Here is an 18,275-nt window from a genome sequence, read left to right on the forward strand (position 1 = left end):
CTCCTCAATCAAATCCCATGGAGGCACGGGGAACGCACTGACATCAGAGCGGTCAGCAGCAGACAGTCGGAGATCTGCGCTCTGATCACCTCTATTTCATCCTCCCCGCGGCGCTCCCCGTCCGGCTCCCGGCTCTCCTCCCGCCGGGATCCGGGGCTGTCCCGCCCCCGCGCCGTGCCGGAAGCGCGCCCCTCCCCACGCGCGTGCGCACGCGCGCTGCCCTGCCCGCCCTTCCGGTTCCTGCTCGTGCCGGCGCTGCCGCCGCTCCGTGTCTGAGGGGAGGCCGCCCGCGGGGTGCGCTGGGCACGGGCCGCGGCGGGATGGGCGGGCCGGGGAGGTCTCGGTGAGGGAAAGGGGGAGGGCAGGCAGGGCGGCCTGTCGGCTCCGGGGGCATCATCCCTGTCGTCCCGCAGGCTCGCCAGCCGGCCGCCAGGATGTCGTACATGCTGCCGCACTTGCACAATGGGTGGCAGGTGGACCAGGCCATCCTGTCGGAGGAGGACCGGGTCGTGGTTATCCGCTTCGGGCACGACTGGGACCCCACGTGCATGAAGATGGATGAGGTCCTGTACAGCATCGCCGAGAAGGTAAACGGGACCTTCCTGCTCCTTCTGAGCTCGCTGTTCCCCGTGGATTGCTTGGAGCTTGGGACGGCTTAAAACTGGGGTTCTGCATCCCGGCTTTAGGAGGTGGCGGGAAAGCTGTGTGGTTTCACTTCCGCGAGCGTCTCCTAAAGACCGCCCTGATGTTTGCAGTATTCTGGGGGGTGAAAAGAGCTTCGCAAATGTTCGGAAATCGAGGTTGCTGCCTGTTAATAACCCGTGATTGAATGAGCGTCGGCATTCAGGCAGAAATAATGCTCACTGGTACGGCTGCGGCGGCTCCAGGTAACGCTGCACTCTCACTTTACAATGGAGGTGTGTGGTACCTTCAGGCTTCCCTCTGAATAACTTGAAAAGTTACTTTCATTTTAGCTCTTTAAAATGGTGAGAATGTGCAAGATGGTGTTGATTAATTGTCATTGATATAATTCTGATTTATCTGTCAGTGATGTTGTCTGTGCAGACCAGTAGCATTCCATACAGTTGCATGGACTGAATTAAATTTTAAGAGCCAAAACTCCACAGCTGTTTTCAGATGGAAACTGAATGATTACCGACAGCCGGTCACTTGCTTAAGAAAGATACATAGATTGGAAAAATTAGTCTGCTAGAATACACAGCTATAATTTACCTTTTCATATATTTGCTAAAGATTTTGCGAAGTGATAGATGTAGAATATTGACAACTCTTTAACTGAACCACATGAAGAAAGAAGCAAAACAATCTGAATCAGAAATGGATAGGAAAAGGTGCCAGCTATCGTAGAAATCATAGAATGGTTTGGGTTGGAAAGGACCTTAAAGACTGCCTCATTCCAACTGTTCTGCTGTGTCTTGCACTAGACCAGGTTGTTCAAGGCCCCATCCCTCCTGGCCTTGAACACTGCCGGGAATGGGGCATCCACAACTTCACTGCCTTCATACAAAATTCTGTGCATGCTGCATAGCTTGACATGGAGCTGTGTTTGTGGTTTACTTTGTATTCTAAAGTTTTTTTTAAATAATTTGTGTCTTGAAAATCCCCATAATTAAATTCCTATACCCACAGCCAGGGGTTAAGACATATTAGAATGCAGTAAAGGGTTGTGACATGTTTTAATTCAGTTGTTTTGTATTCAGCCTGGTGGGAGTGTTATGCTCAGATGCTGTTAGTATGGACTTGTGGCAGGATGCTTGGCAGTCTGGCAGACCTGCTGGCAGCTAGGGGTGACTGGGGGAAGAAAGAACAAAGTAACTTCTTATTTAAAAATCTCCCTCTGCAGAAATGGCAAATTAAAGGGGGAGATCCTACCTCATCCTCTTGCTTACAAGCCATGTTTGGATCTCTGCTGTTTTAAAGAGTGAGTAAAAGTTCCAATTGTACAGGTGTCTATTCTAGAGATTAATACAGAATGTTAATGTGCTATAATTGCAGGCCTCGTTTGAAGACAATGTGGCCGTATTTTACATTTGTTACCCTGGTGCAATATTCTTTTAGACTGCGGCGTGTTTTTGGGTAGCAGTAATATTTACCTGTACTTTGTGATAGGAGAGCAGGGTTTTTTTTCCAGTTTGAATCCTTTAGTGGAAAAGGAAACCAGAATGCTATATGAAAGTCCAAAGTAGATTATTTTCACTGAAATGTACTCCACTGGCAGTTGACTGGATTTTTCACTAGTGTTACATGAAAAAGAAGCAAGGTTTCACTGAATGTCAAAACAAATCATAATTTTAAGATGTTAGATTTTTTTTTTTTTTTTTGCTTTGTCAGGCTTTCAGCCAAACATTGGTTGAAACAAGAATTGAGTTTCACAAATCTTGTTTTAAACATATTTTCCAAAAATACACTTTTTTATTTTCTTTAAAGGAAACTCATAATCATAAAAACCTCTCCCCTGAAATAACAGGGATTGATTTGCTAAATTAATACACCTTGTTTAAGAAATGATTTATCTATGACTGAGTAGTGTAAGTCAGGTAACTGTTGTATTTGATCACTGTGAGTTTAGGGGGGTTTTTCAAATGTTGTGCATTTATTTAACCATAAGCAGAACTATGAATAGCTGTGGCTTTTCCTCAAAAATTGTGCCTCTGCAATTCTGCTAAGGTTACATGAAAAGTGAGAGAGGAAAAGAAGGTGGGGCAGGGAAAGAGGTAGCTATAAAAAAAAAAGCATATAGGTATTTTAGCTACTGGTGTTTGTAATTAAAAGCTGAGCAAAGTTAATCCATTTACTGATGTCTGTAGTTTTCAAAATTATTAGCTGTAAGCGCTGGTCTTGGCAGTACAATGTCTTTCTCTTTTCCCCTAGAAATTTATCACCTATACATATAGCATAATTAGCAAGGAAAAAAAATCAAATAAGTACTGCCAGTACAGACTTTTGAGTTTGTACTTGCTCTGTTCTGTTCAGTTTGGTAATGCAAGTCTGCTGGCTGCCTTCAATTCAAGTAATTTGTTGCAGAAGCTAGTCTCAGTTCCTGTATTTTTTTCCTGTGAGTTTCTTGTCCATAAAGTAGTGTTCTGTTGTTCTAAACAGAAAAATAATGGTTAGGAAAATGAGAAGATGGAATCTTGGGTCTTGTTTCAGATTTTCTTAGATGTTTGGGCTGTAAGGTTTGCTTTTCAAATGCAGCTGAAATTTTAATAACTAAAAAAGAGTATTGCTTAGTTCTGACAGAAATTTCAAGAAACTTGACGATTTTTGTCATTCATCCTAGTCATTAATCATATTTCCATGTCACTCTCATATTGTAGGAATGAATTTATTTTTTAGAAAGATATTGTTAATGAAGGAAGTCAGGGAGGAGAACTTCAGAGGACAAATGAGTCCCATAGAGTGTGATTTTTCCTACATCTGTGGTTCCTGTTCACTAGCAAAGATCACTTTGTGACCTTCACAAAGGCTGGACACAGTATCTTTTAACTGGTGTTAAATGTCCTATAGATGACTCTGCTTTATAGTCTTGAGCCATTCAGTTTAAGGATTTCATAACAGTCCTCGTGCAGATACAGTTCTGTGAAGTATTAGAACAGCCTGTAACTGTGGCCAGGCAGTAATGTACTTCTGGATTTTCTGCATGTGTGTTCAGCAATGTAGATTGGGCTGATTTATGAAGCTACTGTCATTGGGGAGAAGGGGTAAACCAGCAAAATTGAAGCCCAGCCTGTGAAAGCAAGTCATAAAAATTTTGAATCCATGCTGCTGTTTGACTTAAGTTTCTTACTCTAACTCTACCCTGTCCCCAGGAGCAGCAGCTCCAATAGCCTGGTAAGGCAGAGGAAGTTTTGAATTGAAAGACAGATAAGGGAAGTCAGGAATGTCAGAAATAGTTAATATCTGCCTCTGAAGATGCTTTTATCTTCAGTTGTTGCACAAGTGAGGTACTGCCCAGAAGGAGGTCTCTCACCACTAGAGTTTTGATTTTGTTTTTCTTCAGAAAGCAGTTGACTTATTGCAGCAAATTTACTGTATTTAGTGTATGTTATGAGGTTAAGCAGTTTCAGAATAAACTTGTATTATTATGTGTTCAACTTCTAAAATACTACAAGTTTTTTTCATGTTGTCTCTACAGTAGAATTTTGGTTGATATTAACAAACTCAGTGTAGTCTCCCTTGTAACTACTGCAACTGCTTGTATTTAGTGGGATTTGCTTGTTTAGAGTTGTCTTTTATTCTTGGGATTTGCTTGTTTAGAGTTGTATTTTATTCTTGTTCTGAGGTGTCCATACTGTTTCCTCAGATACAACCCACAAGTCAGAACAAGAGAACTTGTGTAGCAACCACTGCCTTGACAGGGTAGCAAAGCTGGTTTGGTATCGAAATGTGTGTTTTCAACTGACAGCTCTGTCTGAGCAATGGATTCACATCCCAACAGGGAGAAGTCAACCTTTGGTTTGTCTCCGCCAACCCTGCACATCCATAGCAGTCTGAATCCATAAATACTTCTGTTGCTTTTGCTTCAGTCAAAGCCTAAGCTAAAGCTTTGTGAATTTGAGCCAGCTCAGATGCTGCTCTGTTCTGCTGCTGTCTTGGCTCCAGTATTGTGTCTGAGACAGGAACTGCTTATTCAGGCTCTAAAACTGGTCAGTACTGTGCAAAAATAGACATTTGAGTCTCTGCAAGGCTTGTCTCATGTTGAAATAAAATGCCTCCTGGTGACAACCTTGCTCGGCCTGGCACATTAAATTGCCCAGCCCCTAAACATTAATGTAGAAGAACTGCAGTTCTTCTGCATAACCCTCTCCATGTGTTTATCTAATCCCTCTTCAAGCCTGAATCCAAATCTCCTGCTGCTATCCTTGGCAACCAGTGTCCAAACTCAGTAAAGCAGACCCTCATTCAATGTGCTTGCAAGCTAACTCGTTTTTGAGTGGTGATCTTGCCAAATTTGAAATTAAGAAAGTGAGGGGTAAAGAATAGAGCCACTTAAAGTTTTGAATTCAAATTTGAGTCCAGCTTTAAGGTCTGCTTTAGACTTAGTATAAGCTTTTCAGCAGGCAAGATTGTCATCAGTTTCATGTCTGTAAAAGTAGGTCAGAGAGAAGGAAGATTTAATTAATGTTTTAGATGCTTGGATTCTGGTGATCAATTGCACATGTGCTGTGCAAAGGTGATTTGAGTGGTCCAGTCCTTTTTAGTAAGATTTGTGTAACAAATTAAGACTTGTATAGTCTCTTGTATATTTCTCTTGTATGAAATCCTAGGCTGTTGATGATCACTGCTAGTGACAAACATTTCTGGTTCTGCAACAGTTCAACTAAATTAAAATGCTTATAATGTCAAACTTACTTTAAGAGGTTTTTTGTTCCAGTGCTATCTGGAGTACATAGTTCTTGGAAGTAAATTTTTTGTTCAGGAGTGCTTTTGGAGTGGTATTCTAGTGGAACATGTAAATCTCCTTGGACTAATCTTCCACCAAACAAAACAGGTCCTAAGAATGTTTCATTAATCCTAGGTATGCTGTAAAATAATTTTCCAAGCTCCAAATTAAGTAGTTGTGCAAACTACTTAATGGTGTGCTCTATCTAAATTGCTGAACATGTTGTAGGAATTTCCCCACATGGTGAAGGTGTGCTGCTGATGCTAAAACTGCCAGCAGGGTGGAACAGGTAATGGTAGGATAGAATGAAAATGGCTCTTCAGGTGTTTTATTTTCTAAAAAGAGGACCAAAACCCCCACAACTGTCTTTTGCCTGCTAGGGCTCACCAGGGAGTAGCTTTAGTCACTTCTTGGCTAAATTGTGTTGCCTCTGAACATCCCATTAAGGTTCTTAGAAGTCTTTAATGTAAAATAATGTAAAATTGAAATGTCTGTGAAGAATCCCTTCAGAGGCTTTCATATTATGACTGTTTTAGTTTACAAGGCTTTACCCCTTGCCTGATTTAGAACGTGGCTCAAATGGGATGTTTGCATTAGAATATTGACTGAATCTAGGACTAACTGGCTCCTTAAAAGCACAGTAAAAACTTTAAATGCTGTTTCACTCTAGAAGAGATTTTACATTCTTTGCTGGTAATACTTACATTCTTGAAGTGTGATTATTTATTATAATTTTGAAACTGTCTTGAAGCAGAAGTCCATAAAAAATTATTTACTCTGCACTTCAGAGGGTTTTTTTTGAAAATAAACATTTCCATACTTCATCAGTAAAGTACCTGATAGAATGTCTACATACAGGCTACACAGTATATTGTATTTTTCTCATACAAACTAATCCTGCTCTGTGAACTAAAATAAAATATTGTTCCATCAGGCTGCTGTTATACTCCTAATAGCATTTCCGGACTTTTGGTAGGAAAATTAACAAGTGGGAATCACTGTCATGAACAGTGAGTTTGTTGGAGATTTTAGACCATGTTTGTTAACCTCAGGCTGGTAGTTCTGGGCAGTGAAATGGGAGGGACCAAAATTGTGTTAGCAGGTAACTTGAGGATGGGGAGTCACAATCATGCACTCCTGGTGTAGTGCATGAGCATTTGATAACATATGTTACACTTAAATGTTTGTGCAATTTGGGTGACTTCTGACTTAGAATGCAATGTGTGTGACTGTGTTATCTTCTACTGTGCACTTATGAGCTAAGTTTAGAAACCAGAACTTCCCCTAATTCCACTTAATGACAAGTATGCTACATCTAGGAAACAAAAATGTGGCACAGTATTCTTGCAGGAATGAAGGCATTAAGTGAGACACTAGAGGGGAGGGATTTCTGAGTAGCTCTACAAAATGAAAGCCAGTTTTACCAGAATTGTCCAGACAATAGCTTCTAATCAGGGTCTTATTTCTTTAGCAATTACACTTTCAAGTTTTAGCTTTGCACCTCTCAAAAAAGCTACCAGTTTTTAAATTAAATCATAAGCTTCCTTTTCATTTAATGAGTCTTACTAGACAAATTGGATGTTCTAGAGGGGGAAAAATGCTTGGAGGCAGGCACCAGGGCATTGTAGATCATTAATTTTGTGAAGTTTATAAGCAGCTGATGACAGAGGCAAAATGTGTCAGCTTGGCTTGCACAAAGCAGTTATTCTACTTGTTTAGAGCTGTGCATGTCACCGTGAGTTCTCAGTTCTATATAAAGGGCATTTGTTTCTCTGGATGTTGCTTTAGCATAGTATCTTTCCAGTTGACACTGGATGTGAAATGAGCTTCTTGGCTGTATTGAAAAATATTTTCCATGTTAGTTGGTCATTGTGGTTAACAATAAAAGCAAGGCTGTTTATTCTGGTTTTATGACTTAATAATCTGGAAAATAAATGTTACAGTAATGAAAGCTTATGTCTTTTAATTAGTAATGTATATTGCTTTTTTATTGCCTGTTTTCTTCTGTTTAGGTTAAAAACTTTGCTGTTATTTATCTTGTGGACATCACTGAAGTACCAGACTTCAACAAGATGTATGAGTTGTACGATCCCTGTACCGTCATGTTTTTCTTCAGGTATGTGATGGTTCTGGAATGTAACTCGTTTAAGCTTTCTGTTTGTCAAATACAATGTGTCAGCAGATCATTTCCAAATGTATAATAGCACACTGATGCCTATGTTTACATTGCTCTACAGAAGAGTGAACTGATTTTATAGGAATAACCTGGTAACAGCATTTGAGTGCAAATTAGTGATTGTGAAAACTCGGTTTATTATCCATTGTTCTTAGTTTTAAATGTCAAACTTCCTGTAGAGAATACTGTAGTAATACAGCAGTCAAGCTTGCAAACTTGCTTTCAGGATAAATTGAAAGTAGTAAAGTTTTTTTTGGAGTTAGGGTTTCTACATTGATGAGATAAAATGTTCTGCTGACAAGTATGGAAGTCTCTCTGGAGATAGACAGTAGTGTGAAAGAAGTGCAAACAATAAGGAATAGGCTGAAGGATAACTGAACTGAGTAGCCATTTTGGGGCATGTTGGGAGTCCTTATCCTTGCTTTAGAAATTGGCAGTAAAATGTCAGCTTGAGTGAGAGGAGTGGATTTTCTTCCTTTAAAGCTTGTTTTGCAAGCCTTTTTATGTTACAAGGGCTTCCTTTGATCCAACAAAGCATTTTGATTGGGGGGGGGGGTATAATTCCTTTCTGAATTATAATATCACTTTAACTTGTTTTTTTTGTTCTTCCTCCTTAAAGGAACAAACACATCATGATTGATTTAGGTACAGGTAATAACAACAAGATCAACTGGGCAATGGAAGATAAGCAGGAGATGATTGACATTATAGAAACTGTTTATAGAGGAGCCCGCAAAGGTCGAGGTTTGGTGGTATCGCCAAAAGATTATTCCACTAAATACAGATATTGATGTTTCTTTGGGCTGCCTTTTTAAATAATCCTATGTCCACTTAAATTTATTTCTGTGTATGTGTGTACATATATGTATATTAAAAGAAAAAAAACCCAGCAAGTCCTTGGATTTTGAGCATAATTTGAATTTTTTGAAAGGCTTGAATTCTGTTTGAGAAGTAGAAGACTCAAAGCCTGGAACTGTCTTGACTGCAGTAATACTATAGCTGAATTTTGGGCTTTTGTTTTTTTAAAGACTTTCTCCTTTGTTGTCATTTTGGTATTACATATTTTTGTATGTGAAAAGCCCGTTTGCAGAAAAACATTTCACCTGGTTTTGTTTGCTTTTATTACACAAATATCTGGGAAAACTATACTATAGCTTTTTAAAAAGAATAAAGTGAGTTCTATTTACCCACCTTAATTTTTCTCAGCTAATTAAATTTGAGAATGAAAACAAGTGTAACTGGATGCAAATCTGTAATGTTGAAGATGAAGACTTCTTACTTTTTTCAGGATTTCCTTGCATATCGTATTAGTCTTCTGTATCCACTGAAAGTGGGAATAAACCACCAAGGAGCATTTATTAATATTTAGCAGAACTCAGAGAAAACATCTCCCATGACTTTGCTCACCACCACGCCCCCATGAGCCTAATAGACTTGTGGTGCCAGACTCTTTTTCCGTGGTGTTGTGCACTCAAACTTTCAAGCACTTGGTGAATTCTGCAGTGTCAAAGCATAATTGCAGTTCTGGAGCTGGCTGCAGACAGCAGCTGAGGAAACCACAAGCCCCGCTGTCGCATTGCCTCGAGTTTGTCTAATGGTATACCAATATGCACATGTACTTGGGAGACTTGGATTGGATTCCACTGTGGCATCACTTTTGAAATTTCCATTTGCATTTCTGACAACTTTTATGGTAATGGAGTTGATGTTGTGTGGGTTTGTTTTTTTTTTTTTAAACTGATACATGCTGTCCTGGTTTGAAAGACAGGTGTTTGCTAAGGAAAGCAGAAGCTTCCCTTTGGACTGAAAAAAAATGTCATTCTTCCGATTATTATAATTTTGGAATTAAGAGAGCTCTCAGGCAAAGATATGGGGGTAGGAATAACAGTTCTTTACTAGTATATTTAACAAGACAAACAAGAACAACAACAGCTATGAAATTACCCACAAACAGAACAGTAACTCAGTCCCAGTGTTTTTTGGCTGCAGGCACCTTTTCCCTGAGCTGCAGTTCCCGGTGCTGGGGGCGGGCGGGTCCCGCAGAGCCGCAGGAGGGCTGGGGGTGATGGCAGAGCTGTCCCAGGGGGAGAGAGAGATGGAGAGAGAGCTCTCCGCTCACGGTGTGGGTCCCGGGGCTCAGCAGAGTGCTGGATGGTGGTAGTTCACAGTGAGAAGACAGCAGGGCAGGGTCCGATGGTGGTTTCCCGATGCAGGGATGGGACACAGACGGCGATCGTCCTTCTCGTCCGAACTCCGCGGGGGAAATGGGCCGAGGCCCAGCCTTCCGCTTCCTCTTCTGGCTGTTTGAATCTCGCGGGGTTTCCCTCTCCCCTCCCGTCCCCTCCCCCTTGTCACCAAGGCCCAGTCAACAGGTATCTTAGCATGACAATGGGGAAAATTCCACAGAGGGAAAAGGAGAGAAACAACCCCCAACACATGCATATTTACAGGATTAATTAAAACCAAACCAGGCTAGCTCCTTTCTCCAGAAAGAAGAAATCCAGTTTGTTACAAGACAGAGAATTTACTTTTTTTACTATTTCTTACTCTAAGTGTGTTGTAGAGGATTTAGAAAGTGTGAAGGAAGTAAAACAAAAGGGTCTCAATTTCTGCTGAAGTTAATCTTGTTTAGAGTGATTATGGATTTTGGAATCATTTATCAGCCTCCCAGTTATAATAGGTTCCATATGGTCAGGTTGCCCAGGGTTATGTCCAGTTTTGAATATCTTGGTTGTACTAGATGATCTTCAAGGTGTCTTCCAACCTTGATGATTCCTGTTCTCTAAGGATGAGATCCCTCAGGTTATCTGGAAAGGCTGTTCTGCTCTTTGAGCACCTTCATAGTTGAAAACAGTATCCCTTGACTCTAGCTAGAATTTTCTGTGTTCCAGCTTGTGTCAAGTAACCCTGGTGTAAAACACCTTCAAGAAGTATCTGTTCCCTGTGCTCTGCCACAGGGTAGTGGATGGCAGCCAGAAGCCACAGTCGTTTCTTAGGGCTGGGCTAACAGATTTCTCTCAAGCCTTATACCTGCTGTACTCCACCATATCTTGGTGGCCCTGTTTTATCTCCCTCACACCACTGCATCTCTTGACCACTGCATCTCTTGAACTGAGGAGCCCCCCAACTGACAGAACATTGTGGGTGTGGTCTGCCAGCAAGGTGAATAGAGGGAAACACTTGCTGGCCCTACCTGTGCTAATACTGACCAGTGAGTTGCTGCAGTCTGGGCACCCTGCTCACTCAGTCAGCCTTTCCACCGGTCTCCTTTCCTGCAAAGCAGTGCCAGCCAGCCCCTCACACCTGCCCAGTTTGGCATTTTGAACTTCATCAAGGTCCCGTTGGCCGATTTCTCCACCCTGTCCTCCAGCATACAAACCTCTCCCCCTAGTCTGAACAGTACTTGCAAGTCAACACCGATTAAAGCATCAATTGGAATGATTTCTTGGTAGTAATGAAGGCCGTAATAGAAGCATTTCTCCCTCATTAGCTGAGGTATTCTGTTAACCTGGCCATGCTTCAGTTTCTGCATCATGGTAAAAGGTTCCTATTATATTTCAAACTAAATCTTCCCTGCAAAGACTACCAATGTTTTTGTGTACAATCACCTTCAAGTCAGTGCAGATATCCTGTTTTCTGACTACCAGTTTCTTCTGGACATGCTTGGTAACTAGAATTCCTCATCTATTTCCAGGTCTTTAAATAGAAGAAACTTTTCATCAAAACAGCTAACATTAAAGAACTGAAATAGTCACAATATAAATACCTGGGTGATGTTACCTGCACTGGTCTGCACAGCTTTGGGTGGGCTTGTGTGAAGAGCAACAACTGTGCAGTTGTAGCTTAAAAATGCTGCCATTTTTGTTTTTAGTACAGAATGGTTTATTCTAAGAACATACAAGCTAAAAAGGCAACACATTTTAATATTAAAATAAATACATTTTCATACATTGAAAACATTTGTGATAGGGTAAGTTCACTATATAGGATATAGCTTTCTATCCAAAACAGTGGCTTTGACCTCTCCGAAACTAAACACTTCTTTTTCAGCTCCAGGAAATACAGTGCCCCACTTAGGTGAACAAACCTAGCTTTCTGTCTTTCTCCTGGGGCAATAGTTTAATTTTTTTTTTCAAGGTTCTTTTATTACATGATGCAAACACATTTGTTTTCCCTTAACATTTTTTATCAGTGTGACACCCGACTGTAAAATCTCCGAGTCCGTGCTACGCTGTTCTGCCTTTAATCTTCCTCGAACACATCCTCATTTCAGTGCTGCAAAGATACAGTGAAAAATAGGTTAGTGACTTATTCATGAATGTGATTCAGCACAGAGATAGGAAGATCTCTGTACAGTTAAATACATCTTTGTGGATTGTCTTTCTGCACTTCTGGAAATTACTGCATACCTTGTGTAAAAGGCATCAGAATTAACAGATACCTAAATTACTTCAGAATATTTACAGACATTCCTTTCTTTCACTGGGTAAGAAGTTCTAATGACAAGAATATTTGATGTGTGTGTCTCAGTTTGAATCAGGAAAGTGCAACGACAGGAAGATAACATCACTTCTATCCACAGAACATGGAAGCAGTGCTGCCTCATAAATACTAAGAACACACAGTCAGGCATCCATCAGGGAGGGGGCTGGCATTTGCAACAGAAGGGTATAAAATCCATAACGCAATCCTGAAATGCAGCATGATTTTATATTATAAAATGATTGACTGTAATTTTCTGCTGTGTTTGGGGTGTGCTCCAAGCCACACTGTGAAGCTTTAGCAGGTTTAAAAGCAGGGGTACATAAATTCATACCTGTGAGAATCCCCAACTAGGTTAGCATACCTGAGGGATGGGAATGGTGGGCAGGAGTACTTCAAGCCACACACATTTCACTATGAATGGACAGCCTCAGTTTACACACTTGGGGTGAGTTAGCACTAGCCCCTTGCATATGGCACTCAGCTGGAACAGAGGCAGCAAGGTGCAGTTTTTCTTTTGTAAAAGTGGTTGCATTTTTTGGGTCTTGGCAAAAAAAAAAAAATCCAAGGTATATTAAATATGTTTCTAAAAAGTACACTTTGAAATCCAAGAAAATGCAGGTATACTAAATATGTAAACACCATTACTTGCCCATCACTCAAAACTAAGTGGAAATGTGTAAAACACAGAAAAACTTAAGTACATGTCTTTACTCCCAACTCTTCATTGCTGTTTTCTACCCCAGCCTCTGTCATCAGATCAGCAACACGCTTCTCAAGGTCACTGATGCGCTCGCCCATTTCTTCCAGTAAAAAGTTAAAGATAACTTATTTATAAATAAGAGTTCTACAAATTTACAAGTTATTTTCTTCTGTAAGAAGAACAAGCAGCCTTCTTCCAGATGTGTACTTGTTCACATTTAATGCAAGATGAAGCAAGCAGAAAGTGGTATTGTTAGAACAGTACCCAATCTTACAACAGATAAGCATTCAAAAAAGGCCTTTGCAAATACTCATGGGTGAACTGTGAAAGAGATTGTTTTCTTTCTGATGAACTATTTTAGGTGATACTGTACAGTTAACCTACACAATCAGAATATGAGTGCTACCCAAATATTATTCATGAAGCAGCTGTTTCCTGAAAGGTCATGTTTCTGAAAAAAAAAAAAAAAGTAAATAATAAATGCTTAGAAAGCAGAGGCAGTTTCTCTAAGTACATGTAATAAGAAAACTCAGACCCCCTTCAGGTCTGATTTTCTCCTTTTCAGGGCTCAATATTATCATGCTCAAGACAACAGCTGCTTTTAAACCGTGTTTCGTTTGAGTTGCATTTTTGGACATGGATGGTTTTTAAAATGCACCTTCAGAACCTTTACTCATAATTCGATGCTTATTTTACTTGAAAACCTGAATTGCTGCACAGAGACTACCTTGCTACTTGTAGTGATTTTTTTTTTTTTTTTTTTTTAAGGACTTCCTTCTTAGAAAACGGGATATATAAACAAGCGGGGGTAGTCAGGTGCCTTTACGTCATAGGTGTTTAGCTACGTCACAGATTACACGCTAATTTTATGTTTAAGAAAGAAGCCCATCCCGCTGTTAGAAGCCACGACCCCTCCCGCACCCATCAGCGCGCAGGGGGGCCCGAACCACGGGATCCGAAATCCAGCCGCGGGTACCCCACGCTCCAAAGAGGATATTTCTCAGGGTTAACTTTTCCGTCAGAGCCTGAAAATTCTCCTGCAGCCGGCCGAGCAGATTTTCCGCCTGCGGGGATAGGGGGAAGGTGAAATAAACACAGGGAAAGCAGAAGGCAGGGCCCCGGCCGTACAGGAGCCCCGCAGGCGGAGTACCCAGCCCGGCTCCGCTCACCAGCTGCGGCAGCTCCGCGGCTCCCGGCGGGACGGCGGCCGCCATCGCCTCCTGCTCCTGCTCCTGCTCCTGCTCCTGCTCCTGCTCCTGCTCCTGCTCCTGCTCCTGCTCCAGCTCCAGCTCCTGCTCCAGCTCCAGCCCCGACCCTTCGCCCGCCTCCCGAGTGCACGGCCCCGCCCGCAGCGCTCCGCAGGGAGACAGGGAATCCTTAACGAGCTGTCCTTTATTTGCCGAAGAAAGCTTCATTCCGTGCTGCAGTAACTAAATAAGCATGCCGAGGTTTGATCTTAAGAGGTCTTACTTTTTTTTTTTTGTTTGTTTGTTTGTTTTTTTTAAAGGTTCGCATCCTTTTTCCCCGTGTAGCTATTGAGATGGAATGGTAAAAAAATACGGTGGTGATTGAAGTTCCTTGCACTGCAGTGTCGAACTAGACAACACCAAAGGCATCAGCAAGAGTCTTGCAGCACCAGCATCTGGGTCATTCCTGGCTTTGGGGTTGCACAGCATAAAAAGCTCCCGGTGCAGCTATTACAGAAGTGTCTTTCTTCTAGGTGCTGGGACTGCTGCCTGATGTAAACGAAGAGGTTTTCATTTTACTGTGTCTTTATGGTTAGGAGCATATCACTGTTGGGCAATAAATTACCTTAGTCAGTAACTTTGAGTAATTACATATGCTAGATATGCCAAATATGTGTCTTCATCCACAAGAAATTTCTGAATTAGGAATGACTTCAGTTGCTGTAAGCCTACCACTTAGAGTCTTTCTTAATAAACTTAATTGTTTTCCTTCTTGACCTTCCCCACCTCATTTGAGAAGGTGTGTTAATCTCTTAGGTGAAATTCTAGCATCAAAGGCAACCTCCGCATTGCTACTTGCTTCCCATAATTGTGGCTTCTCTGCACAGTCTTACCTTCTCCCCCTTGCAGGTTGTCCTCGTTGTAGAAAGAAAAATCAAGCACATTTTGCAAAGCTTGAGTGTTCTAGCAGTGTTACTGCTCTAGAAAGCTTCTATATAAAATAATTTGAACAATATTATGCATGTAGATTGGGTTTGCTTTTGTACGAAGGCACTAGCTTCAACCACACAGCCATTTTCTTATGTTGCTTAAGTATTACAGAACAACCTGTGCTTCTTACCTGTTTATTTGTTAATAATAAATCTTCTTTCCTTTACGGCTAGGTAGTAGATCTGTAGTATTTTTGCATTTTTACTTCTGGTAACAGCCACAGTCTTCCTGGTTTTCTCTCCTTCCAGAAGAGCTACAAAAGCTTCTTTCTCACAGCAGTATTTTCCCCCAGAGGCAAAGTGGCTCTGTCTGCTTGTGCCCAGTTATCTTGAACAAAGTCATACAGTCCTATTTGTAGTGAAGAGCTTGCAAGGATAAAGAATCAGCTGGAAACGGAGAGGAGCAAGCATTATACAGCCACCCAATTTGCAGGAATCCCACTACATCTTTGTAGTGCCACATTTTAGCAATGGCTGGGTTAGAGTTCAACTGAAAACAAGCATGATTTGATAAAGGCTTTCTTAACTAGCTCCTCATTTTTGGGAGGTAGGTCAGTGTGATATAGTATCCAGCTGGCACAGCAATGAAGGACAGGCAATTAAAAGTGTGAAAAGAGACGGAAAAATATTTTACCGTGCATTTCCGCCTTCAAAGGTCTGGTTCTTTTACTTTGTGGGTTCAGCAGCTGATAAGAATGGCCCTCTTAGTTCAGATCTGGAGCTGAATTAGGCCAATAGTGCACAGCTGGGTTTATGAAATAAAAATGGAAGTGTTTTTAAAGCTAAAATTGGCCATGGAGAAGTTCCAAAGTTCAGAAAGCCTACGAATAGAAGAGACAAATGGCAAGACCAAACAAACTTTGCTTAACAGTTAATTTACTTATAATAGAACATGCATGCTTGGTTTTGCTCAGGTGTCCTCCAGTCTCTCTCGCTTCTCAGAGGGCTTAGAAGTTCAGAATTGAGCAGTTGCATACATTTCCTGGGTCTGAAATCTGGGGATGTAAGATGAACCATATTTTAAAAGCATAGTCCATGTTGGGCATGCACCCATGGGCTAAGGGAAACTGAGCAAAGACCCTTTGTTTTTGTTTTGTTTTGTTTTGTTTCAAAAGCAGAGGGCTAGCTGAGAACCAGCAAACCACCTGTACTCATAAGAGTACTTACTGCAATAAGAATGCTTAATTTACTAAAAGGAAAACAAGAAGTTGATTTTGGCAGTGAGCACAGGTCGTGAGGGGGTTTGAGAAAGGAGCAAAAGAGATTTGACAACATAAATTCTTTTTCCATGCCAAAATGTGTTCTATGCTACTTTCTTTCAGTAAAAATCTTAGACTTTAGTCACTTTCAGTCTAAATATGTCTTTTTGGTATGAAGAACATGAAGTAAAAATAAAAAACAGGGTGACCTCGAGTCTGAGGTGCCATCTGCTTCCATCCTATTTCAGTATTGCAGACCTGTGCTGTGAACTTTTCGCAGTGTGTGCTGAAATGGTATCCAGAGCATGTTTCCCTTGCTCTTTTCTAGGGAAATTCCAGTCCCTCCACTGATGGAAGGAGAAGTCAGGGTAGCAGGATAGGACATAAAAGCATGTTTAAACATTTATAAGATCTAAGTTACAAGTTCACTGCCATGCTGTGAAGTGTGCAGTATGGTGAGATAGAAGATCTGTTGTAGAAATGCATTACTCCTGCTGTTTGGATGCTACAGAGAGTCTCTTTCCCTGCGCTTTGCTGACAATTAAGATTTTGTCTACCCGGGTAAGGAATCCTCTGGTCACATGCTCCACGCATGTCTGGGCTCAGGGTGGCTTTGGAATGGAGGTGAGGTCAGAGAGAGGACATCTCAAAGAGAAGCTGAATATTACATGTGTGGTAAGAAAGAAAACAGGAAATTTAGTCCTGGAAAGGAGACTAGGAGGCAAGTGCTCCTGGGACAACACGGCAGCTTGTTTGGCTGCAGATCAGAAGGCAGGATGCAAATGGCACTGCAAATTTTGTGGGTTTGCTTTTTTTTCTTCCTGGCAGAGGCATGCTCAATACCGAAAGTTTTCTCTGAAGAGAAAAGGGATAGGTGCAAGTCAGTGCTTGCACCACAATCATGGTATTTTTGCTAACAAATTGTTGGGCTGGGTCTTTGAGTCATGCTATGCTTGGTCCTTCCAGGCAGCTTCTCTGCTTCGTGATTCGGTGGGACACAATGTGCAGAAAAAACGATCTGACTTTGCTAGGTCATCAGCTTTTATATGCAGCAATCCCAAATGGTGGTGATGGTTCTTGTAGCAAACGTGATCTTTCGATTCAGCATAATGAAATTAACTGAAAGCTCGCTCCACTGGAGTGCTTCCTGGTGAAGTCAGCGCTTTTCTTTCACGTGGTAACATCCGTAGACTAACAAGTTGTTATTTAAAAGCATGGAAAGTCGTGTTTAGTGAAATGCAAATGCCTCAGGCAGGGGAAAAGGCATTCGGGTCAGTGGTGTCTGACAGCTGGTGCTCCTTTCAAAGACAAAGTCATTTGAGGTGAATATTAAAAGCCCGGGTGTTTGTTCCTGGCTCAAATTTCAGGTTCTGTATCTTTGAAGAGAAAAAGGTAATTGCAGCCTTTGGGAAACCTGATCCCCGATGGAGGTTCTCTGCCTTTAATAAAAGTGTTCTGTTTTGGGACTGCTGCTCACCAATCCCCTTATTGTGAGTTTTTTTCAGCCAGCCCATTTCTGCAGGTTTCTTCAGAAAGAAAACTGACAAGGTTAAGGATAACCGTGATCAGATGTTCAATGTGTGTGTTGTGGGGATCATGTATTGCTAAGTAGCTGTAAAAGAACACAGGGTGTAATTTCCCCTGTGAGTGTATTGCACCGGGATAAATGCAGGATCAGCAGAAAGGTGACTAAGGAGGCTGGTGTGGGTGGTGGTGGTGGCATCCTTTGGCTCTGTGAAGAGCTGTGTGTAATTCACGGCTCTGTGAAATCACCCACCCAGCTGCTGTTTGCTGCTGAGTTATTACTATGCGGCGATCCAGAAATCTCCAGCTATGTTTCCCGGACATGACTAGTAAGAGATGTTGCTTCCCATGCTCTTTTCTGCTCCAGGCTTGTTCCATTGTCTTTGGATAGTGAGGGTGAAGGAGTATTCACCACGCAGTGTGCCTCCTGAAGGGCTGCAGGAGGGAGCTGAAGGTGTTTGTCCTGATGGGAGAGGGAGCAGGGTCTGTTTCTCTGGCCTGGTGCCCCGCTGCTGGCATGCCTGGCACTGCACCTGGGGGCTGTGTTCAAACAGCCCATGGCCTTGCTCCTCACACGTGCACAGAGGAGCTTTCTCCAAGAAAACACAGTG

At 41.7% G+C, this 18,275-nt stretch overlaps 2 protein-coding genes across 4 annotated transcripts; one reads left to right on the forward strand and one right to left on the reverse strand.

Moving 5' to 3' along the window:
• The first annotated feature begins 241 nt into the window (after positions 1-241).
• TXNL4A (thioredoxin like 4A) lies at positions 242-8,776 on the forward strand. 3 transcript variants are annotated; one of them, XM_062498533.1, is made up of 4 exons: positions 242-294; positions 414-587; positions 7,417-7,520; positions 8,200-8,776. In XM_062498533.1, exons 2-4 carry the CDS (start codon positions 435-437, stop codon positions 8,369-8,371), a joined length of 429 nt encoding a protein of 142 aa, XP_062354517.1. In that variant the 5' UTR covers positions 242-294; positions 414-434; the 3' UTR covers positions 8,372-8,776. The 3 variants fall into 3 exon arrangements, with proteins under 3 accessions (XP_062354517.1, XP_062354527.1, XP_062354537.1); XM_062498553.1 differs by lacking the exon at positions 242-294 and adding an exon at positions 1,865-1,942 and having other exon boundaries at positions 488-587; XM_062498543.1 differs by lacking the exon at positions 242-294 and having other exon boundaries at positions 405-563.
• A 3,681-nt stretch (positions 8,777-12,457) lies between these two features.
• On the reverse strand, positions 12,458-14,845 carry HSBP1L1 (heat shock factor binding protein 1 like 1). The gene is given in 5 exon segments (XM_062498568.1): positions 12,458-12,525; positions 12,528-12,546; positions 12,777-12,871; positions 13,763-13,829; positions 13,935-14,845. Coding segments are annotated over 5 exon segments (495 nt in total). The 5' UTR covers positions 14,181-14,845.
• Positions 14,846-18,275: the final 3,430 nt, after the last annotated feature.

Source organism: Cinclus cinclus, chromosome 1 (genome assembly GCF_963662255.1).
Source record: "Cinclus cinclus chromosome 1, bCinCin1.1, whole genome shotgun sequence".
Classification (NCBI taxonomy): Eukaryota; Metazoa; Chordata; class Aves; order Passeriformes; family Cinclidae; genus Cinclus; species Cinclus cinclus.